This window comes from Anopheles marshallii, chromosome 2, assembly GCF_943734725.1.
Source record: "Anopheles marshallii chromosome 2, idAnoMarsDA_429_01, whole genome shotgun sequence".
NCBI lineage: Eukaryota > Metazoa > Arthropoda > Insecta > Diptera > Culicidae > Anopheles > Anopheles marshallii.
In genome coordinates this window covers 6,477,943-6,502,376 of record NC_071326.1, presented here as the reverse complement: position 1 = coordinate 6,502,376, position 24,434 = coordinate 6,477,943, and the positions used below count along the sequence as shown (strand labels likewise).

The window sequence follows — 24,434 nt, the reverse complement described above, 5'->3', positions numbered from 1 at the left end:
AGAATGTGATTTGATCTTGTTATTGAGAATGTTCAACTATATACGTCTATCAAGCGCCTGTTTGGCATATCCCCCGCTTTTGCTTAAACGCCTAGTAGTGGTGGGGATCGTTACGATAGACGTTACGAAATCATTGATGCTAGTAAGAAGTAACTATTTACCCTAAAGAATAGAGTCCGTGTAACGGCGCTCGTTTAGACGGCGCTGAATGAAGTGCATATGACGTGATTAAGCGAGAAATTTCTGCAACCAAGGCCAAACGGGAGAATATTGTAAACAGGAAGAATATCGTCATCTTCTTTACCTGTATTATGGATACATTTGTTTTTGATGTTAAATATTTGATATATTTTGTTTTCAATTCCATCTTTTTTTATGTTTTACAATTTGCAAGAAATTCTGCGTCTTTTCTACCTAATTTGTACTTTGAACTACAATGTCTCGAACGCTAAACGTTAGCGCATGTACCATGGTAATGAAATGAGATAATTATTTTGAAATTCGAGAAATTTGAAATACATACGCATGTGGACTTTTTTCCTTTTTTTTGTTTTTGTTTTTAGGCAAGTGTGTTTCGTTGAGATAGGTTTTGTGAGGGGTAGCTTATAATATTCGAAAGCTGTCGCTAGACGAGGAAAGGTTTTAAGTGTTACATAAACCATGTCAAAACCAACTGTATCCGCTTGTGGAATAGATAACTAGTCGTGCCCAGTGCAGATGGTTAGCATTGGCAGTTAATTGTTTTTTTTTTTATTACCAAAAGTGGACAAACAAACACAAACAAAACAGTGCTATTGGTTGTTGAAGTGAAGCTCACTTTAAGATTCCACTGTACAGGAGATCTTCAACCTTACGATCTTGTGGTCGATATTGCAGAGGACTGAACACATGTTAGATTTCTCGAATCCAAACATCCAAACTGTCGAAAACAAATCCTCCGGGAGCTACATTTTCAAATGTACATCACTTAAGAGATTAGTATTCGTTTCGGGAATATCTGTCGAGGGCTGCTCACGTAGATGTTGGAAAATTTCCTGAATGGTTTGTTTTTTATTTTGTTTTCATTGCATTTTTCATGGTCGAGCAGCAGTGCTGTGACAGGTGGTAGCAATGCAGGATAGTTGACTCAAAGAAAACATCAATATACAAACAGTTTTTCGCGTCACAACCGTCATCAGCCTTGATCTACCACTAGCCTACTCGAGCCGAATTGATTGGTCAGGCCTGTGTTAGTGTATCCCGGACATTGACTTCTTCGGTCGCCGTACCTTACCGACTATAATATGTAACCGGTGTTGAGAACAGTCGATGAAAGGCACAAAACAACCACGAACCTACCTTTACCGAGCATAAGTACGAATACGAAGAAACAACGAGAGAGATCGAGCAAGAAAAGTTCCTCAGGATGAAGCGGAGTGAAAACAAAAAGAACGAAAGGAAATATAGTACTGGTACTTCTCCAGCAGGAGACTTGTCGTGCGGAGCCAATAAGGCCATATGTGTTATGCAGTTCTAAGGCGCAGGAAAACAGGAAAGAGGAAGCGGCCAAACAGAAGGAACAACAGTATCAGAACAGTGTGTGCAGTGCAGTAATTTTCTATCCGCTAAGGGAAGAAAGGTTTTTTTTTTTTAGTCGAGCCACTCACATCTCAGCAAAGTTGCAAATGTGCATTGTTACAAACATGTAGAGGGAGAGCGAAAAAAGCGCCCAAATCGAATCCCTGTGATCCGTTGATTAGTTTGTGGAATAGTACTGTTGAATTTGAAATCGCTTTTTTGGAGTGTTGCAAAAGATTTTCTTCCCCTTTTTCTAGGGCTGTCCACTCGTGCGGGTGAGGCGTAGTTAAAACCCTGGCTGCTACCCTCGACGTTTTGGAAGATGGTAGTTTGTGATGGCTACTTAAAAAAAAAACCCGCGTGGTGAGATGTTTTGCTGTGACATACTTGTCGTCTTCTAACAATCGTTCCATTGGCCGATAATCAGCAAACGATCATGATCTTACGTGCTGAACCTTGACGTTGTTGTAAGGTGCAGAGTTGTTCTACGATGTTACTACATGTTTAACGTTGGCGCACTAATTCGCCAATGTACTCGTGCGCTATGCAGTAGGGCGCTGTCGTTGCTGGAAATGTTATGCCATTCTGTGACGATGGCTGAAGACAACAGGAGGAAAGAATATTTTGTAAGCTTTTATCATATTTCTCCCCGTGTTCCAGTACTATAGCATCTGGGCGGAATGTGCTTTGAAAGGCATTACCTTTGGTAGGACCTAAAGACTCCTATTTACCATTTTTACCAGCTTGAATAACCTAAAAACAAATAACTCTGCATTTCGCAACTGACCTCTCAACTGTTATGTTGAAAAAATAATACAAAAATCCTATCCTGCACACACACATACACACGCAAATTACTCACAAATCAATACGTTTGTAGTAAATACTTTTGCTAACCCTCTTGCATAGTTTCCTTTAAACCATTTTCCTTCGCAAAAACTGCGCGTTTAGTGTTAATAATAACAACCTTGCGAAAAGGTTCCCCTCCCCCCGGCCCCTCCATACTTTGATCACTCAGGTGTGTGAAAGCTATGAAATTTAGAATCTAAACTCAGATCAAACAAACAAAAACAACACTCAAACTATAGAAGTAACATCGCGCGATGTTAAACTCGTGAATATAAGAAGCAATAAATGAAGACGATTAAGAGCAAAAGCGATCGGTTTTGGTCCGTAGCGCCACCCCCCGCAAGGTGTGGGGTAAGAACTATTGTGCTTTGTGTAACAAACGGAAAATGGAAATTACCCTACGCGTGCTTCCAAGACCCGTGTGTGGCCGACCCTGCGACGCGAAGATAATAATAAATCAACAAAAACAACTAGTGTAGTGAGAAGGAAGCTAACAACACAATTTGCTTCGCTTGTTTTGCTTCGGTTTAGTAAGCGTGTTTTGTTTGCGTGCAACAAAACCGATAGTGAAGTGAGAAGGGAAGCAAAAAGGCGGGCCATTGCTTTAGGAAAGTGAGCGGCCTGCAAAATAACATAAAAAGACTGGTCTAACAAAAAGGAACTAAGAAATTTAAACAGAACACACAAACGGAAGCAAGAAGTAGAAAGAAGATAATGGCTTCTTCATACCCGTACGCTTGGTTGCGTGAAACATCAAACAAAGAAAACAGAGAAGAGAAAAAAAACATCTTCACTATTAAGTTGCTTTTACTTTCGCACATCAAAAATATCATTTCAAGTGTCAGAAGTAGTAAAACTAAAATGAGTAAAACGGAACAGTACGTAGCAAAGTTTATAACTAGCTTATTTGGAACGTTAGTGCAAAAATTGCGTTAGTATCATTGGCAGTTTCGTTTTTCACAATCGAAAATCTAAATACTAAACGAAAGTAGCTAAATTCGCTGCAACATAAAACAACACCATTTGCAAGAAGGAAAAAAAACCCAATGAAAAAATTTGATTGGATAACAACGAAAAAATAGTACAGAGTTACACCCAAAATAAAAAAAAAAATGCGCAGATGAGCACTGTGAAACCAAGAGCTCAAACAGTTAAGAGTGAGAAAAGCAAAGCCGGTGGGTAAATAAGAAAGAGCTCTGCAAGGGTGAGACAAATTTCTGTACATTGGAGGCATTTGTGTTGTTTTTAATGCAATCTAAGCAAGAAGAAAAGAAAGATTGAGTTTTATGCCCATGGTGCTGTTAACCATGGGCGGTTGAATACAGGAAGGCCAAAACCAAGCAGTGAAAACACTTACAATGGTACAATACACCAGTTACTGGAAAGATGCGTAAGATGCATTGATGAGCGATTGAGGGCAATCGTTTGGAAGGATTCCCTGTATAACCCTCCAAGTAATAAGCAAACAGGAAAGTAACAAATTGGTATAACATACGACAAAAAAAAACAGAAAAACAAAAAAGAAGACAAAAACAACAAAAAGAAAAGAAAAAAACACAACAAAAAAGAAAGGAAAAAAGTATATATTTTTATGAATTATGAAACAAAACTCACAAATAAATACATACACACCTCTACATACATACACCAGAAAAAAAAACTAAACAAAAAAATTATGAAAAAAAATGTGAAAAACAAAATGGTGATCAATCTACACACAAAACGAAAAACGAAAAAAAAAAAACAAGTAAACAAAGATACAACAAAACAAACAAAAGCACTATTTACTTATGCTAGCAAGGAGAACGGAAGAAGAAAATGAATATGTCCAAGGAGTGTAAGGGAAGAAGAATGGGGTTTGCTGCCAGTCGGCACGGGGGGCAAGTATTGGAATTTGTGTTCCGTTTCCCCCACTCCGGCTGAACCATCCTTTGCTTGTTGCCATAATAGTGACACAGTTTTTCTTCCCGCCTCACCCCTTCACGTCACCCCGCACGGTGGGAAGTGGTGGGGAAACTACCGTAAAACATTGTTTTTTTTTTTGTTTTCGATATTTAAGAGATAATGTTTTTGTCTGTTTTGATTCTTTTTTTTTATACACATATATAAATATATACACATACTACGTGAACTGTGGACTGATGAACTATGCGTGTGTTAGGTGGCGAAGGCGAAATGGTTGGTTTGTGGGCCATTTGTTGAGACAGTTTCCAATTTGCGCGCTGCAACAATTCCCATTTTTACCTGGTACTGTGTTTTTGCTTGTTTTTATTTTTTAACAAACACTAAACCCTCTAATACTATCATGTTGAAAGTAGTAGAGACCTTCGTTTGACACTAACGAAGGATTACACGTAATTACATAAACACACAAATACAAACGCAAGCGAATGCAGGATAATTCCGTGGCGTACAAATGTGGCGCAGAATGTTTCACGATCGGCCATACTGAAGGGTGAACTCGATGAGCACGATGGACGAAATTTCCCCATCGCGACTAAGCGACTGGGAGTAATCTGATTCGATTTGAAAAACGAAACGAAAATGACGAAGGAGAGAGAGAAAATTACAAAGAAAACGAACAGGCAACGTAAGAAGAATAAAATGCAACAAACAAAAAAAATCTACAAATAAACGAAAACGAAAACCAAAGTCTTACTTTTATTCGCTGTTCTGACAGTACGTGGTAAGTTGTGTAAGTTTGGTGGGACCAAAAACCGCGTGGGTTAGTATGAGTAAGCCGCCTAGAACTAGCCATCTTACGGCAATGTCTGTCCGTGGCAATGACATTGGGGTGGCGCCGTTCTTCACACGACATAACCGATCCAAAATCCCATTCGGATCAAATCTCCGTACGCAAGACTAACTATCCGGCTACGGCTCAATGGTAGGCCTCGACCCTCTTGAGGTTGTTTAAGAAAGAAGAAGAAGAAGGCAATGTCCGTCAGGTGGATCGTAAGAAGATCAAGGCAGTTGAGGATCACAGATGGTGTTCTTCTATCTCACTTGGCTGAGCTTAACGAGCTCACTCGTTAACTCAGGATTGTTAACAGGATTCCAGGTGATCCCTTCATCTTGGTCATAGATCCTCTCTGACTATTATAGAGAACAGTACCTTCCCGAGCCTCGATGTTGAACAGAAGATCCTTAAGCTCGTCTCCATTGAGAAGATTCTCAAGTTCATCGCCATTGTGAAGAACCTCAAGCTCGTCTTTATTTACAAGATCCTCAACTTTATTTCCATTAAGAAGATCCTCAAGCTCATCTCCATTGGGAAGATCCTCAAGGTCATCTCCATTGAGAAGATCCTCAAGGTCATTTCCATTGAGAAGATCCTCAAGGTCATCTCCAATGAGAAGATCCTCAAGCTCATCTACATTGAGAAGATCCGGAAAATCAAAGTTGATAAAGTTATCAACTTAATCAATTAAGATAAAGTTTAAAGTTAGATAAGAAAAAATGGTCATGCTTTGGGCTATGCAAGTCTATACCACAGGTTCTAGGAATCCGTCGTCCGTTCGAAAGGACAGACCTTTCGAACTCAAGTACGACGATGCCAGAGACCCAGACTGAGATGGCTTAATGAGGGCTTATGGCATATCTGATACACCATAAACGGTGCGTACACGGTTCAATTGACAGCTATGAATAAAACAATTCAGAACTTGCTGAGTTCGTTTCACCTGAATCTAGGTAGGCAGGTGAAATTATCACATCGGATATCGAGACTCAGTCTAGTTCATTGCCGTTAGACACATTAAAACAGGTCATCTATCTGTCATATCGGTACGCAATCTGGATGCCATTGCCCATTAATAAGCTGCATTAACACGTACACCATTAAAACAGCTCGTTTTACAGCTCAACAACTCCTTCCCTTCTTATCACAGCGGGAAAACTTTCGCTTATGACGCCATTATTCTGCCAATCTTTTGATCGTACTTCCGCCTCGGTGTTCCGTGGCGCTTGGCACCGTTTCGTACGTCGGCATCGCGTAGCTAGTGAAACTGCAAAAAAATAAATGCACTTTTACCGTAGCTGGCCACCCGGGCCCAACGTGCCCCAAGATACGTTCTATCGCCGGGGTGAGCCGGATGGTATCGATCCCGGTGCCGGGAGAAACTCTCTGCGGACATTCAAACGTGCCTGGCATTTGCGCATTATTTGTTTTCGCGCTTCACCATTTTGAGGCCATCGACCACAATCGAACGCATGCGGCCATCGGGGCAGGGGACAGACATGCTTACGCGTAGGAGCGCCCTTTTACGCATGCAAAGCATGCGTGACATGTTTTGCCTTTTGTGCGGTGCACGGCGCAGCAGAAACGAAATCCGCCCGATCGATAGCGCTTTCTCAGTTCCGGCAATGTGACGTTCGGTGTGCGGGTTCGTTCCGGCTGGCTAAGCCGCCGCCGTTATTAAATGGGGATGTGTGTTGGTTTGGAAGTGATGTTTTGTGTGTGTGTGTTTTTTTTTTTTGGAAGATAGATGAAATTTCTCTTGCTTTTCTTTTGTTGCGGCATTCTAGCGGCTGGTTGCGTGTTCCGGTAACGCGCCAGGGGAAAACGTTGTCGCGAGCGAAATTGTCCTCACGTCACCTGCGCGAATGCGCACAAACTAATAAAAACAGACACACACACGCGCACACTGATTATCAATGGCTGCATGTAAACAAAACGAAATGGCTTAAGGGTAGCAATGGGGTAGCGCGTATGTGGAGTGGAGTGGGTAAGAAACAAAATTGAGCCATATTGTTTAGTGGCTGTGGAGACGATTGGCAGCTCAAGGGAATATGGGCTAAGTAGAACACCGTTGAGATTTCAATCATTTTTGTTTTGTTTTGTAGTGATTACCATAATTTTGTACCAAAAATTAAAACTTTTCTTCATTAACACTTCGTTTACTTCGACTTTATTTGCTAACTTAAGCAACATAATTTTAAATTAAAATGTTTTAACTAAACAATATTAAGGTTAATTAAAGTCAATCATTTATACAAGCCAGTTCGTCCAATAACTATTCTCCTAGCTCATAGACTTTATGAGGTTTCCGGAAGAAAAAAAACACCAACTCTTCGTTGTAATATTTATCTTAGGACAGAAAGATGAAGAAAATCATTATTCACAGCAAAAAAATATTAATGTGTGTTAAGTTGATTAGTTATTAAATCAATTGCCATTTTTAAAGTTTTTTAAATATTTTATGAAAATACTTTTTAATATGTGTGCCTCGTACAGGTGGATTTGGCCCCATGCTCCCCTAAGCGTATGTGTGGTACAGAACTATCGTTCAATATCCACGGCACAGTGGCAGTGTGTGAGGCGACTGCACTACGAGGTAGTACGAATGCAAACCGCTAAACCCTTTTAGTAGTCTTTAATGAACCGGTAGCCGTCAGTTAATAGAGTGATTTCGAGCGATTCGGACGCGTGTGCTGTCACCGGTGAGTGAAGTGAGCGCCACTGCGACCCCAAAGACTGCTGCTGTGTGGTGTATTGTTCGGTTTTGCTGTGACAACGGCAGCATTCTCATCCACGATGTGGAAAATTACACTGATCGTGACGCTAACGGTGGCCGGTGGGTTTGGATGGGCCGCCGCAACCGAGGAGGCGAAGGCGAATGGGAAAGATTCATATTTGGCAGCACTCTCAAATTCGCACAAAATTAACGCACTTCCGTATAAAGGTAAGCAATGGTGGTGATGAACAGGCGTTGAGAAGGAAAGTGAAGTTTGCTATACAATAGTGATTCCGTGTGCCCATTTTTTTGTAAAAATTATATTTCAAGAATCGGTTTCTTACATTACAAGAAAAGTTGCTCAAGGTGTCATCGATTCTATAAGGATACAGCCGAAAAGTACGCAGCCAGCCTACTTTAATGTTTAGGAAATAATTTTGACTTTACTCCCCCTTTGAATCTTGACGTGTATTTAGCTTTAATTCAATGAATTTCGTATTCTTTTCGTAGAGTTTTTCTTGGTCAATCATCAATCATCTCGCTTATCCCTTTACTCTGAAGCTGCTATGGTTTATTGGGAGGTATTCCCCGAGACAGAATCGCTTGTGAAAGTACATTAACACATGACAGGCTTAGTTCATTTCTTTTTCGCGTCTTAAGCTTCCCGAGATCTAAGTTGCTGTGAAATATTCAGTAATCATAGGCAATAAGTAACCATAACACAGCTAATCTATTGTGGTTCTACTTGATGGAGCCCTATTACACCGAAGCTTGGTGTATTTAAATGTCCGGAAGTCATTGTTCCATGGTCCGTTGTAAATTTCATGGCAAATAGCAAATAGCGTGACTTTGCTTACACGGATGATATTCTTCCAAACTGGCTGCGGACCAAATGGTTGCGTACGTACATGCGACGCGTAGCGTTTTAATAACTCACCTCTTGTAGCTTTTTATAATTGTTACATTCTCCGCTCTATTAGAGTCATTGACAATCGCTATTAACCGATGTGAACGTACTCTGTTTTGTTAGGCACTCCGATAAGGAAATCACGCGGTGATTACAACATCGTCCCCTCTAACTCCTATGACTACGGTGTTCCTACGGGAAGCTACGGTCCGCCAACTTCCACCGGCAATGAGCTTTACCAGCCTGCACCACACAAAGAGTACGGTCCACCACCTAAACCCGTGTATGGCCCACCGAAACCAATCTATGGACCACCTCCACCACCACCACCACCGCCAAACGGTCCCGTCAGCCATGGCATGCCGTACTTCAGTCCGGAGAATTGGCTACTCAGCAAGCTTAAGTTCAAGTTCGACCTGTTCACCATTGGCAAGATACTGCTCAAGCTGGTCATCTTTAAGAAGATTGTAAAGTTTATCGCACTGCTGTGTTTGTTGTTCTTCATTCCCACGCTGAAGCCATCCGGTGGTGGACACAGCGACGAGAGCAGTGAAGAAGATCGTCGTCGATCGTACGATATACAATGTAGGAGGAGTGATTGCCTTGTATACGATCGAGTAAGACATATTGTATTAATTCCCTACGGTTTCTTTCCACACACAGACGATTACGAACAACGACTGGGGGAGATGACCAAGTTTGCACTGACCGCCCTGGAGGCTTTTACTGTAGATAACGCTCTATACTGTCCGGAAGAGAACCTGCTATCCTGTCGCTTCAAACGCATGTTTGACGTTATCGATGAATCTTACCCCGTCACGAGGTAACTTGGCCTTTACGTTCGAAAGGAATGGAGCCCTTCCTAACGTTCTATGTCTTCTTTTAACAGGATCTACTCTATTTACCTTCCCCCTACTGCAACGCACAGCGCAGAACCGAATAACTCTTCGGAGGAAAACGGTCAATCCGTGAATAGGATCGATAGCAATGTGGGGCAGGAGGAGGAAAATTAGCTGCCATAATGTATACCCAACAAGACAGTTAGTGAACGTACCTTAGGGGAAGAATCCGTGTTGGGTTTTATTAGTGATTGCGATGACTAATGTTGATTAAAGTATTTAATAATTTATTGCCCCGGAACATTCGATTTCATGTAAAATATTTATTTTTCCCGAACAAATCCATGTAACTAACGTATGCAGCCAGTTTATGTGAGTGCAGCGTAACGCGTCTCCATCGCACTGAATGTAAAAAAAGGTATGGTAAATTTTGAGAAAATGCATTCAAAAACTTTAATTAAAATCACAACGCGTACGTAAATGTCAAGCAACATCTATTTTATAGTTGAAAAAAATAAGCTTTCTAAACATGTTCTACTCCATTAATCACTTCTAAACAATAACAATCACGTATGCAGCCAAATGGTTTGCGAAAAGCACCAAGCGTCTCCATCAGATGACACGAGGAAAGTTGTGTATGTTTACGTGTTCTAGAGCGCATTTTTCTTTCATGTGTTCGATCGAGTATTTAAAGTATAAATTTAAGATGTATAAACATCGATATGGAAGTTGACTATGATCTGCGATGAACATGCAGCTATTCCACGCTACTACCATTAACTTTCGATCATCTCTTTAAAACACGTTGATTTTATGTTGCATTTATCAATTGTTTTATTCTCTACAGCTCAATATTCGTACATGAGTAGGATTACACTTTACGCAACTATTTTAGACTATAAAAAAAAAGTTCAAAACATGCCAATACGACTAAAGTTTTCTCACTTTATAAACTGTTTGTATAAAAAAGTAACACAATGCGCTTAAAAATGGATGGCTATAGCTTAAACGTTACAGTAAGATGTGATATCACCTATCCTAATGCCACCAAATATGTGATCCCTAGCGGGGCATGCGGGCTGTTCCAACTATCACCAGGCAAGACATAGCGTCATAGCGCTCACAAACTGAGCGTACTCATCGTGTACGGTGCGATGCCCATTTTTTGTTTCAGCTTTTTCAAAAACTGACCGGCCATTTTGTCATGGTTACGATTTTCGAGTGCGGTAATGGAGTAGGAAGCTGTAAAATGGAAAACAACAGTAGCAATTTCATCAAGGGTTTAGATATTTGTTGTCAAGTTGAAGTTCTCTTACATATACTGAACGGGAGACTAAGTGGAATGGTGATGGGGGCGATCTCGTGTGCTTCACTGGCATCGCGCACCACCGGAATGGCATCGAGGCGTAGAAAACATTCACCAATGTGCTTCTGGCTGAGTCCAAGCAGCTCGGACACCTTCACGTTTAGCATGAGCAGTGCGTCCTTCAGGGAATGTTGGACGGGGTTAATTTTCCTAAAGGGGAAAGCACAAAGAACGACATTAAAGAAAACAACCCCACCAACGCTGGATATCTGGGGCGGATGGGATATGCCTTACAGTGTGAACGTTTCGTTGTAGATGGGAGAAAAGTTCTTCGATTTCGTTTTCGTCTTCAGTTCGGGCAACGGTGCACCGAACTGATCCGGTGGCAGTACGTTTATCTTCACGTAACTGTCACACGAGTGTTTGTAGTCCTTCGGCAGCCGTAACTGTTCCGCGCGCAGCACCTTAATCTGCAGCCCATCCGGCTGGAACCAGCAGCGTACGGTGAGCTGTCCCTGCTCGAGCTCTTCCAGCTGCTCCTGTTGCCGGACACGCTCCAAGTAGTACCGGTGGATAAGTTCGTTCGTGGTGCAGCTAAACGTTTCCAGCCGCTCACCGATCGTGGAGCACGCGATCGTTTCACTTAGCGTGCGGAAGTAGTGCTGGATGAGCTGTTCGTAACAGTTCCGCAATCGCTGGAACGTGGCCAGGGAGTCTTTTTTCTGGAAATAGAAATGAGGTTCAAACACACAACTCTTTGAGCACCGGAATGGAGTGGTCAGCATCATACCTCTAGAAGCTTTTTAATGATTTCATCCATCGTCGTCTCGAGAGATGTCCACAGATCCTGTTCCACTGCATGAAGGTCCACCTCCGTTAAGCTCTCGTTAAGCAGCGTGGCCGACTGAACGATCCAATGCCGTAACCGTTCCACATTCTCCACCGGTGACGGGTGTGGTTTGCTGGAGAAGAATCCACCCGCCAGTGTGCTCCCAGTGCCGTTGGGACTTCCACCGTTCATGGTCACCTCACCGCAGGCAACGATGAGACTGCGGGTCGTTTGTGTGACGTGGTCGGCAATGTAGCGCACACACTTCTGTCGCCAACTCGCTAGTCCATCGATCGGCAACATCTCATCAGCCATCAGTTGTTCGAGAGATGTCTTGCGCGGTTGTTCCGATGTGCCATCGGTTGCCGCACTACCACCAGCACGCGGTTGGCTGTAGCCCAGTTCTTGGGGTAATCGTGCTAGACTTTCGATAAGAATGCTCACATTCGAGAGTACCATTAGCGAGCGTTCCAGTGTTGCCAGCTGTGCGGCGTTCAACCCTCCCGTCGCGTTAGTGGATGATCCATCTAAAGTTTTCACCTTGGACAGTAAACGATCGGCATAGAAAATGCAACAGCTACAGATATCCTGCAATTGGAAAGTGTGAGGTATAGTCGGTGTGCACCTAACAAATGCCATTTCAAAGACACCTACACCAATGCTCCGCTTCAGGAACTTCTTCATCTCATCCTTATCCGGCCACGCCAGCTGATCCCAGAAGATCTTGATCTGCGATATAATCTCCAGTATCTCCCGGGTGGAGGATGAACACTTTGGGTGATCGTTTGCCGACGGTCCCGTTTGCCGACGGAGATCATCCTCCTCCAGCACGGTAACTACGCGCGATATCGTCTTTATCGCAAACACATCCAGATAGTACATGATACCGCCACGGAACCACTGGTGAAACTCGACGATGTACGGATTGTGGGCACACTGCACGACCGTGTCCGTTTGCTGCAGAAACAGCTTCAGTATCAGGTACAGCTCGAACAGTGTCGAACTCATGTCGAGACTTTCCATCTCGGCCCGACGCTCCAGCTGCTCCATCCGGAGCGTTATCTTCTTGAAGCCGTTGCAGATCGTCTGTACGATCGGGCGCAGATGGGAAACGATACGTGCCTCGTGTTGGATACAGATCTCGCGACTATAGTCAATGTCCATTACGCTGTAAACGAGAGAGAGAGTTCCCAAAAGTTTTCGTTACTAGCCTTCCTATATCTATAACTAGTCTTTCACCACACACCTCTTGAAGGCACCGTCGTAGTACGTCTTGGCACGCAGAAGATCAGATTGAAGCAGCTGTACGAACTTAATCAGCGAACGCAACTTCTCTTCGTTCGACTGACTACCTTCAATGGCGGCCGAAAGTGCAGTCTCGAACCAGGTTCTTGCGCCCAGCTGAACTGCCAACACTATCGCTTCCTTCATGGTGGAATGTTTCGTACAGTCCAGCGCCATTTGTTTCAAGGTGCTGCAATGAAAGTAACCAAAGGAGCGTTACTACTGCTTCTGCACATCAAGGTTAGATCTTCACTTACCGTACGGTAGCCTCGGAGAACAGGTTGGCTCCCTTCCGTGCGGCCAACTGGTCCGCCTTCGAGACCAACTGCAGCACAGAGGTAACCGTCTTAACGATATCCTTATCACCGGCTAACCGTTTGCGCATCTTCACGATGATCGACAGGCAGGAGGGCAAGATACGTCGCGCACCATCCCAAAACCGCTCCCGCTCTTCGTCCGACGTGAGGGCCGCATCGTACCCAACGCACAGCTTGTCCAGCACGCTCTCGAGCAGACTAATCGAGAGCGGATACGTGAGATGCACCTGCGTGTAGACGAACCAAGCAATAAGCGTCTGTTCGATGGCGTTCAGGTTGGCACACTTGGTGTACTGCTGCAGGATGGCTTCACCTTCGCAGGTTAGCTTGCCGGCCCACCAGTAGCGGGCCACGCTGGAACTGCGCAGCTCATACTCGAGTATACAGCGCAGCATCTGCTCGTACTCGTGCTTGGCGGTGGCTTTTTCCAGCTTGGAGGTGAAGAAAAACTTCACCTTTATCGTACCTTGTGGGTCGGGTTTTTTCTTCTTCGCCAGATTGTACCACGATATCAAACCGGTCGACGTGATCGACTGTGGGAGAACGAAAACATAGGAGAGAACGATGAAAAACTAGGCGCGTTTGACATTTTCTACTAGCGCCATCTATGTGTGAGTGTGTGGAACTACTGTTTAAATCCTAACGACCGCTTATGTCTAACGTTTAGAAATTGTAGCTGTTTAATTCGCATAAAGTGCATTACCTCCAGTGGAATACTCGCGCGGCCAATCATTTTTGCATGCGAAGCGACCGGTTTGAATAGCGACAGCAGAACCTTTCTCGCGATGCGCAGTGCCCGCAGGAATTTGTTCGGATTGTTGGAGTTGTTGAACACTTCAATAATAAGCGTCTCATTCGTGTCCTGCTTTACGGCGCTGTCGTAATGAAAAGCCATACCGGCCATTAGTCATTTGCTTCAAACAATTCCTGCCCGGAAAAAAAGTTTCCCACCCTTTGCACACTTACACCGGAAACTGTTGATTCCACGTCGGATTGAGCGTGCTCGGTATCGTCGCGGTGCGATGAGTTTCGCGCGGCTTCTCCTGCAGGTACACGATCACGAACGCGTTCGGCAGCAGCTGTTCGGGGCCGGCCGGTGGTCCGGTGAGCTTCGCCTCCATGATCTCCACCCGCAGATAGATGTCCTGGGCGAGCATGGTGTCGACGCGCTGCTCTAACACGGCATGTCTGGTTTCGTCCACACCGAACGCTTCCTGGATGTAGGCATAGAGGCTCTTTTGGGTCAGCTTCTTTTGCCGGTCGATAATGTTGCCCTGCTTGATTTCGTGCAGTACTTTCTCGTAAAGTATCTCAACCTAAACGGACAGAAGGCGGGCATTGTGTTAGAGTAGTGTGTCTTAAGGCGATGAAGCTTATGTCACCATGAGCTACACAGATAGCCAGATGGCTTCATTAAAGTGTGATGGTGCAATGCTTATTTCAAAGATACGGTGAGCTCTGCTTGTTGTTCTTATCAATTGTGATCATTAAAGCAACTAATGCGTGATGTTCACAGAGCGCTTAACCACCTGAGTTGAACATCACGATACATAAGGTTTATCTTTTTCACCTTCATTCAAAACCAACATAAACCCTTTGTCAACAGTTTTATTTTTACGAATGTCATTTTAATTCTCATGAAATAAGCACCATTCCTGCTGATCCCACAAAACCTTATCGCACATCCCATCACTCAACCAAAATGGTTTACATTTCAACGCCACCAACACAACACAATCATTTCTAAATGAAACCAGATGTGATTCACCAAATGAATAGCTACAGGGCACATCGGTCTAGATTATAACGCGTTTACACTTAAGCATGTAAACCACACACATATGATTACCATTTCTTCTGCACGCACTTAGTACACTTTCACAACCAAACGGATCATTCGTACTGAACCGTAAGTCTTTGTTCTCACACCGGGGTTATTATTTTTCCCTCATGGAAAAGTCCATGACAATCCGCTCTTTTATCTTCGTCACTAGCGGTTACTCCTCACAGCGGGAAACGTCTTCAGCACTGGACGCGAACATTTACACTACAGGACAATCGTACCGGCGGCGTAATTGTTACACTCTCAGCGGTACAAGGGCGACTAAGTGAGTGTAATTAAAAATAGCGCTGTGTGCCGTCCGACACACTCAGCATGTGATCGGTTTGCAATGCACCGAGCGATAAAGCCTCCGGACCAGTACTATTATCACCAGCCGCAGCAGCATCTTGACGTTGCTCTCGTCGGCAACAACTCATCGTGCACACCAGCTGCGTCGTGTGGCGAAGAGTCGTGCAACAGAGAAAGCTTTCCGACGGCTACATTTGGCCATTTGGCGCGTATCCTGGTGAGTGTGCACGATGCGCGTTATCGGTTTTTCTTCTGCTGGGGATCACATTTCGTTCTGCCAGAATGACGATCGTACACAATGCACCGCAGTGGATACGACTTCCTGTCTCGTGGCAACCACTTGAGAATTTGCAACACTAGAACGATTGGCGTCATTCGACGGTGATGCACGAACGAGAGAACGAACGTGGTACACCCAATTGCTCATGCCGAGATGCGTTGCGGTGCATAATTGGATCGCATAATCTTGAGTGGGGTTTAAACGATCCGAAACCACTAACCCTGACCGATCGGCTTATCTACGTCCTTGGAAGATAGCAGCTAGCGTGAAGATCGTACAACAAAAACCCCAACGCAGAACGCCCGATACGCGTCCAAATCAAACCCCATTAAGACCCCATCAATCAGCACTCGGGCGAATGTCGAGTCGAAAATGTGAGGAAAATTGAGGCAGCACGTACCCCCAAAATGAACGATCGGTAGCTTCGTTAAAAATAGTCCAGAACAGCAACGCATGTGGCCAGAGCGCGTATGTGTGAATGTGTTTTGTTTCTTCAATTTTGCTTGAATTCAACCCCCCTTTCCCGGGTTTTACTGCCGCCCAAGAGGATGTGGCCGGGTCAGTTAATTGCAAATCTTCTGTTGCTAATTACTTCACTTGGATTTCTTTTTCTGCCACTCCCTTTTGCGCCACTGGCCGGTATCTGCACGCATGTTTTGCGTTTAGGAAGAATATTTACCCGCTGCTGTGGGTTTGCCGTGAAACTGGTGAGCTGCACGGTTGGGTGGATGCAAGAGTTTGGTAGTGGAATTCGTGGGTGAACAGAATATTTCCATTTTTAATATATTAAATGCCCATGCTCTACATTTGCTTACTTATTTCCTTCTCGCATAACCGCTACGTGGTCTTGGCTTGCTGCGGTCGGGTGCCGCAGTCTGCCAATTAACAATCACGGCCTTTCTGGAGGACGCATCAACGCCATCACTTCAGCTCAATTTGGGCCTATTACGCCTCCTCTGTCCCTGTTGTCGACCTTTAAGCACTTAACGGGCTGGATTGTCCGGTGTCATTTTTATGACGTAACTAGCCCATCGAAACCTAACGAGTTTATTGCATTGTACGACAGTAAGTTCATCGTGCAGATTATCACGCCTTCTCTTTCGATGTAGATGATCTATAATGACCTTAAGGGTTGGTCGTCCGGAGTCATTCTCATGACATGACCATCCCACCGGTGAGTTCCCAGTGAGTTCGTCGTACAGCTCGTGAAGCTCGTCGTTCTAGCGACTCCTCCATTTTCCACTCCTTTAATACATCTGATCCATCTGAACATCTTCCACTCTAACATTGTTTGCCGTCTCGAAAGGTTTTGTCAGTTTTGGATAAAGTTCACGTGTCAGAGGCGTATGTGCGTATTGAAACTATTTAAGTTCTATATAGTGTCAGCTTCGTTCTTCGCTACAGGTGTTTTGAGCAGAGAAGTTTTCTCAGACCGGTTGGCAGACAGTATGCTAGCGCGTATCTCAACATTGATTGCGCTCACCTCTGTACGTCACACCCCGGAAAATCTCTACAACGACTTCCTGTCACTAACTACGTATTCATTGTGAAGTTCGTGGACATGTTGGTCGTGTATTGTGAAAATAATAAGTGTAGTCAGCCTAGATCAATGTCACTAGCGGATATGAGTCCGTTTTCAATTCTACGTTTTCTAGGCGTATGATCAATGTTTTCAGTTCACTTTAGATAAGCTACACTTTAATTTTAGGAGAATTTGACACTTTTTAACTACGATCAGTCGACAGTTTCAAAACTCCTCGAATGCTCGTCAGTTGACTGAGAAGTAAAAAATCCAACTGCATATCTTGGTGGTGAACTTAAAGCTTAAGAGTCTCAGGAAGCTCTTGATACAGTGGACCATAATGCACTTTATTCTTGTTGACATGTCCAAATCGTACTATTTGCTAATCTAAATGATAAACAGGTATTCATCATACTGATCTTCTTCGACCTGCAGTTGCTTAATGTTCCTGAAGATATCCAGCTTATTCACAATCCATCCGTCCAAAGCCTTGGACTACTGCCCGAGACTATTAAGTGTCTTTCAAATAGTTTCTCAAAATGTCTTCCACCTCTTGTTTAGGCACATTCTTAGACTTTGATTATTGGAGGCATGCCAATCAATTCTCATTCCAAACGATTCTCTGATCTACACAAACTTTTGCATCCTCCCAAACCGGGGGCACACCACACCATTTGCTCGATCGGCAAAGTTCGACAGCCACAGTTTCGCACGCAACCAAACGCGTAAACCAACCGATCGGTTCACATGGCCCGCATGTCGGGTACTCGCACATCGAATGTGTGTCTTTAAATTGATGATGATGGGTTATTTATGGAAGCACACACAAAGGGAAACATTCACCGCGGAACGCTAATGCAAGCACAATCTTGGTACTTCCCCCTCATGTTTTGTATCACGCACCCTTTTCGTCCCGCACCCACCTACCCACCCTTTTTGCCCTGCCCCACGTCTAGCATAAATGCTTCCCATACTTACATAGTTGTCAGCATCACTCGCCCGGACCGGTGAGACATCTCCGTTGGCGACGATCGGCGGAATCCCTGCCGGGCCGTGGACGGCCACGGTGGATGGGCCACCGACAACAACCGACCCGCCCGGTCCAGCACCCGGAGCGTCCGACTCTTCGCCGTGGGGTGGTACGGGATTGTTTACGTGTAGCAGAAACGCATCCGAGCGTTGCTTGAGCAGTGTGCCGAACTTTTCGAAGAACGGCTTCCGTCGGCCCTGCCGTCTGCGCACCGGCACGGTCGGTGTGGGAAGAAAGAAAGGGAAGAGCTTGGTGGTTAGGGAGGGTGGAGTGTGAACTTTACCGTTGCCAGTTCTGAAAGTCGTGAAAATGCGTGGCCGAATGGAAAAAAGGGAAAGAGAGAAAGAATGAAGATCGCAAATTTATGAACACGATACTACCGGCCACCAAATAAACACACGAACACACCGTAAACATTGATGGGGAGGGGAAAGGGGGAGGGGGAGGGGGGGAGACATCATGCCCAATCAATGATTAATAGGGAAAGCAGAATACACAACCCAAAAAGATAATAAAAACGGTTAAGATTTTATTTAATAGTTTGATCAACGATCATGCGGTTCCTGCTACCACTTGCCGTCCGTTCCCGTCGGGATGTAAATTATGCACATAAAACAATATTCAACTGCGCCCTGATAGATGACCGATAAACGTTGAAACGCGGAACAATATGCGAGTAAGGAAAGAACAGTAGAAGACAACGGTCTCCTTGTGTCGCTCAACGCACACGAAAAGGAATGAAATAAAACCGCTGATCTCAAGATGGTTGATCTTGAACGCTGCATATTTTATCAGTATGATGTGCTGCTAACATGATCGTAACTTCATTTGTTGCATCATTCCGAGATAAAACATGATATTTTTTATCCGTTTCGAGAGCAGTGCGTTAGTTTACTTCGAAGAAGAGAAATATTTCACCTCACTTTTGACTGCTAGTGCAACAATGTCTACAAAGAAATATGATTTGAAGGTCATTACTTTAAGAGGCTTTTAGATTTTTAAAATAAATTCGGTAAGATCACCATATAGAAAAAGCGTTTTGGGAATTTATGAGATCTGTTTGCGTTGAGATTAAACAATCCAAATTTTAAGGTCCTGAAACTTGGAGGGATGTCTCGACTTTGAAAGACTGAACTAACCTCTAAATTCTGCTTCTTCAAGGATTTCAAGATTCCCATATTACCAACATTCAAGATTTCCTTTCCTAAAGCACACACAACCCAAAAAAAAAACACGAAACTTATTCCACGATGCGGCCCACTCTCTTTTATTCGCCGGACCGGTCGACCTGTACGAATGCTAACTGCCCGCGGTCTAACGCGATCATAAACCCCTTCCGGACACACCGTCTGGGCAGTACGTGGGCACGGAGAACAGGTTTTTCGTTGGAGTTTGCTTTGTGCTGATTAGGGTCGCGTAATTATGCGCAAGACCGACCGAGTCACCGACACCGCCGCTTACGGCCGGCCAGGAAATGTCAGTCTCCGGCAACCTTCATTCCCAACGCGTCCGTGATCGTACGCCGGGGAAAGACGCCGTCGTGCTGGAAGCTCAAAATGTCCCCTCCGAACGACGATTTCCAACGTAAGCGAATGGAACCGATCGATGATTGGACGCATTCTTACATTAACCGGTCAACTGCGGATGCGGTCCGCCGATAAGTGTGCGCTGTGCGCAATTATTGAACGGCAAACGGTACTGATGATATGTTGAGGGAAAATCCAACGTGAAAGCCGGTAAATCCCCGAATCAGAGGACGGTTTCTTCCGTATCGTGACGCGTCGGGCAGTGAGCTGCGAAATGAGGTTTTTGGGTACGCGTGAAGAGAAACCGTACCGAAAAAACAAATATTTACCCATTCGGCCCAGATATGTTTGACAACCAATATTTGAGACAATTTTCTTTCTGAACTTTTTAGCGGCCTTGCCTATCTGTTGACGGTGGATAAACACACAGCAATGATTTGTGGTAGGTGATCAAACGATGTCCGATCGGTTACAAAACGTCCCATTTACTTCAACTTCCAGCAGGCAACTTCAAGGAGACAACTAGTAGTCTCATGAGAATATCTTCGTGAGAATAGTTAGAACTCCACAACAATTGTTGGATTGAAATAAAGAATGTGTTAACTCAATCAACTTTACAACTGAATTGAAGGGGACTTCCACAAATTTGGACTTGATTCGTACAGTCTGTCAGTGACGATTTCCATCTGCACTTGGTTGGCAACAAACTTGGTCTAATGAGCATGTCAGCGAGTGAGTCACCAGAGTTCACCAAACGGGCCAACCGATTTCTTACATGCGACATCACAACACTCCCTAATTCTGAGGATCTTCGGTCGAAAAATTACACAACCTGATAACAGTATGTATGAGTGATCTTGTGAACGAATAATCAAATAGTCTATTCGAACAACTGGCAAAGATTTTCGCACCCCGCCGCGGGCTATCAGAATATGCATCTGGTACGCCAATCGCACAATAAAAAAAGAGCAAATTGCTCGTTAAAATAGAAATAAAAACACGCACAGCCAAGAATGCGAGCAATGCAAGATCGGAACCGTACGATGAAGCGGCGTTTGCATCTTACTATTTATTATTCTGGCCACCGGCCTGTCGGTTTGTGTGGCATTATTGGGTCTTCCAAGTGATGCGAACGTAAATGACGCCAGTGGCCCGGCCAGTACGGTGGATCATACGCAAATGTTATGCAAGGCGTAAATCGAGACGGATGATAACAATGGCAGAAGCTGTGCTTTTGGTTTCGTGTTCTTGTTAATATTCACCCCTCCACGAATGAACGAACGAGCTGCGGGATTTGTTGGACGATCGCGTTGAGGAGGGCGCACCGATGGGAAGGTGTTATACATTTCTTATCGTGCAATCGCCGGGCTGGTACGGCAATATTTAGCAACGATTACGTATACAGAGCCCAAAGCGATAGGAGATTTTCAGTGTGTATCCAGCGGATCTTTAGCTGCTAGGGGGAATCAGTAATCCACAGGGATGTACACGTGAGTTGTAAAGTCGTCCACAGCACCTCAGCAGCTCTCACGAAGCTACCAAGATGAGTAATGAGCAATTATCTTTATGTAATAATATTCAATGCAAAAAATCTAATTCCAAGCGACATTGCTGCAATAAAGCTTATTTATAACTTTGCGTCGATCTTTGCTATGTATGACACTGATCGTTGAGTGTTCCTAGTGTGCACTTCCTGTAGGACGCTGATGCTTGATGGGATACTTACGGTATCCATTAGCCAGCGAGAGCGAACATGCTTTTCACATTGAACTTCCTGCAAACCTCCAAGCAGCGAGCAGAAAGGAATCCGCGCACCCTTGTTCCTTGTTCTGGTAGAATAACTTTGTAGCCAACCCTCATTAAAGTTAATGCGACGCGTCGTACCGTCGTACGTTCGCTTCCCGCAAGGAACCGGTTGTACATCGGAACGATGCAGCCCTGCGTTACGCTTCTAACGCTGCTATCAGCAATTCACCGCTCACCGACGCTAGCAAAGATCCGATTAGACAAACAGGTTAATCAAAACCGAACCTGTTTGCTTGGTTTCATCATCCGACACGATATGCCGGCCTCGGCCGTCACACTTCTGGCATGGTGATGCAGAACTGCTTTTGTGCGTGGGGTTTCTTTCCTTTTGCTTTCCCTTGTTTTCACCACCGCGGGAAGACTGTTAACCTCTTTCAATTTCGGTTGTTCAACTTTTACTTTTCCGCCCACAATGACAACAACAACGAAAACCACGAAAGGGTGTGTGGGCATCACGTGACGATGGTGGCCATATAAAGGTCGTCACAATGATCTTTTTGTTATTGTTTTTTTTTTTTGCACGGATATGCACACATATAGATGCTCACATGTGGTTTCTTCAGTTTGAAATGTCAATCCGTGCATATTTGCGATCTTGCTGTGTGAGGCAAAACAACATCGCCGGTTACACCCCGTAAAAAAGGATCGTTTTGACGGCATCTTGCCATCTGATTCGCTAACTTAGGGGCTCTGGTAGCGTCTAGTTGGGTTGTTTGGTGTCATTCTGGCCACAACTGTCTATATTTTAAGAAACATTAGCGATATCGAGTATATAACAATCGATAAATGTGAGGCAGAAAGACAGAAGATAGAAAGGGCCAAGTTGTTCATCGTGGCAAATCTGCGGAAAATTTAACTGTTTTAATGGTTTATCTTAGTGTTGATCTAAGAACAGAATAAAAACTAAAAGTTCCAACGTAAAAATATACTTTCTAAAGGATAATGCGCCTGAAGGTATGCAAAAGGCATAACAAAACTGGCTAATCATAAATGTATCTGTTCTTTATCCGCTATAACGAACCTTTTGGGCCATTTCGATACAAAATCAGTGTATTGTTAAGTTTCTTTAAATACTGTTGAATATTGGACAAAAAATCAATTGATTTTCATCTCATGAATGTAAGAGATAACGCTTTTAATTAAGTGTAACAATTAAATTACGTAAAAGTTTACTTTGAAAGTTAAATACAAACAATAGAAAATGAACAATAAGAACAATAGAAAATGAACTGAAATGTGTATAAACACCCTAATAAAAACAAACATCATTTAAAATTCTTGGACCTAAAACCTTAGAAGTTGACGTTTTCGAACAGAAACCAGAAGATTTAATTGCACCTTTAATAGCGATCATGAAGAAGACTCCAAGAGCGAAACCGGGGTTGAACACGCCTCAAAGCTACCCCACCCGACGTTGTCGCTAGGAAAATCTTTCACTTTGGGGTGTAGAATTTAAAACCAAAAAAAAAACGAAACAAATAAATACCAAAGCACAAAACAAAACACACAACAAACCAACCACACGATCACATTTTCTCTTGCTGGCAAACCATTTTTGCTTACCCGTCGCCCGCTACCGCCACCGCCCCAGACGTTGCACCACTCGGCGACTCCTTCAGTGGGCGATCTCCATCATTCGGCACTGACAGTTCCACCATTTTTACGCTTGTGTGTGTACAGAGCAAAAAGGGGGATGCTTTTCTTTTGTTTCAAACGACCGCTAGTTGCCACCTTCGGGGATTTCCCCCACGCTCTTTTTCCTGCACGATGCAAAACTTCAGCTTTTCCACCGGCTTGCAGCGGGAAAAAGCCGGTTTCACGGGGTCGTTACGGTATGGTGAATCCTATTTTTACTAAACGGCACAGCAATCGCGGCAATCACGTAATCGGGAAATTGGGGATCCGTACGATGCACTGATGGTGCCACAGCCAATGTGTATCGTCCGTTTATTTGCCGGCTTTAGCTTGTGAGATATTTGCACACTTTCCTGTCACCTTCGGCCGGGAGGAACAGCAGATGAAGCATGTACTTGCCGCGATACAATTTTGTGTTTCCTTTTTTGCTCTCACGGCAAGAAGATTCAATCCGCTTACGGGTTTTGGTGTGCTCTTCGTTTGTATTTTCGGGGTATTTTGGGGGAATACGAAACGCACACAAAGAGCACACACAGCGGTACACACTCAAATAAAAAAAAAAAAACATACACTTGGCGCTTTTGAAAGCTGCCCAACGCCACGTGTAAATCCTCTTTGCTGAAACCTGTGACCTTCAAACTTCCAGTGGGCTGCCAAGATAAATCTTGCGTATTCCGCTTTCGAACGATATTCGCGTTTTATTACACAGCAACAATCACTCCACCAACTTGATCATGGCGTGCTTCGCAGAAGGTTTTTATCATTTGTTTCTTCCGTCGCGTTCCATTCGGGGTTGCTTGTGTTACATTCTTTCGCTTCCTAGGTGAACGGTGTACACACTGGTCAAAGACACCACACACCCGGACAGCACTACGCTCGTTGGCCCGCACGTCCGCAGCAAAGATCACGGTTTCGCGCAGCAGCCTTCCATCACGGAAGCTCTCAAACGACTGGCGCACACGAACGAAGCTGATCGCGCACTCGACTTTAGGACGTGTGCACGATCGCAACTTACTCTCTCTCTCTCTCTCTCTCTTGCTGTGGTTAAGTGAACTCGTTGGTGCAGGTACAAACAACTTCGGTCGATGTAAATCGGTGTCCCATTTGAATTGTAACGTAAAGTGTAATTTTATGCTTTTTTAGAAACTCTCGTTTTGGAC

General features: G+C 44.2%; 2 protein-coding genes across 2 annotated transcripts; one reads left to right on the top strand and one right to left on the bottom strand.

The window, feature by feature from the left end:
- The first annotated feature begins 7,942 nt into the window (after positions 1-7,942).
- On the top strand, positions 7,943-9,782 carry LOC128708912 (uncharacterized). The gene is made up of 4 exons (XM_053803892.1): positions 7,943-8,090; positions 8,893-9,354; positions 9,433-9,592; positions 9,659-9,782. The coding sequence occupies exons 1-4, from the start codon at positions 7,943-7,945 to the stop codon at positions 9,780-9,782; spliced, it is 894 nt and encodes a 297-aa protein (XP_053659867.1).
- A 946-nt stretch (positions 9,783-10,728) lies between these two features.
- LOC128708221 (protein unc-13 homolog 4B-like) lies at positions 10,729-23,297 on the bottom strand. The gene is made up of 11 exons (XM_053803181.1): positions 23,203-23,297; positions 18,256-18,601; positions 14,311-14,660; positions 14,048-14,219; positions 13,285-13,877; positions 12,990-13,217; positions 12,398-12,911; positions 11,705-12,331; positions 11,209-11,636; positions 10,925-11,124; positions 10,729-10,850 (listed from the first exon to the last, which is right to left on the bottom strand). Exons 1-11 carry the CDS (start codon positions 23,295-23,297, stop codon positions 10,729-10,731), a joined length of 3,675 nt encoding a protein of 1,224 aa, XP_053659156.1.
- Between the last annotated feature and the right edge of the window lie 1,137 nt (positions 23,298-24,434).

Excerpts from the sequence above, each read along its gene's own strand:
- LOC128708912 (XM_053803892.1), top strand. The coding sequence starts at position 7,943 with ATGTGGAAAATTACACTGATCGTGACGCTAACGGTGGCCGGTGGGTTT. Across the intron at positions 8,091-8,892 it reads TAACGCACTTCCGTATAAAG|GCACTCCGATAAGGAAATCA; the intron begins GTAAGCAATGGT and ends CTGTTTTGTTAG. Across the intron at positions 9,355-9,432 it reads TCGATCGTACGATATACAAT|ACGATTACGAACAACGACTG; the intron begins GTAGGAGGAGTG and ends TTCCACACACAG.
- LOC128708221 (XM_053803181.1), bottom strand. The coding sequence starts at position 23,297 with ATGGTGGAACTGTCAGTGCCGAATGATGGAGATCGCCCACTGAAGGAG. Across the intron at positions 14,220-14,310 it reads TGGAATCAACAGTTTCCGGT|CGCCGTAAAGCAGGACACGA; the intron begins GTAAGTGTGCAA and ends TCATTACGACAG. Across the intron at positions 11,125-11,208 it reads TACAACGAAACGTTCACACT|GAAAATTAACCCCGTCCAAC; the intron begins GTAAGGCATATC and ends TTTCCCCTTTAG.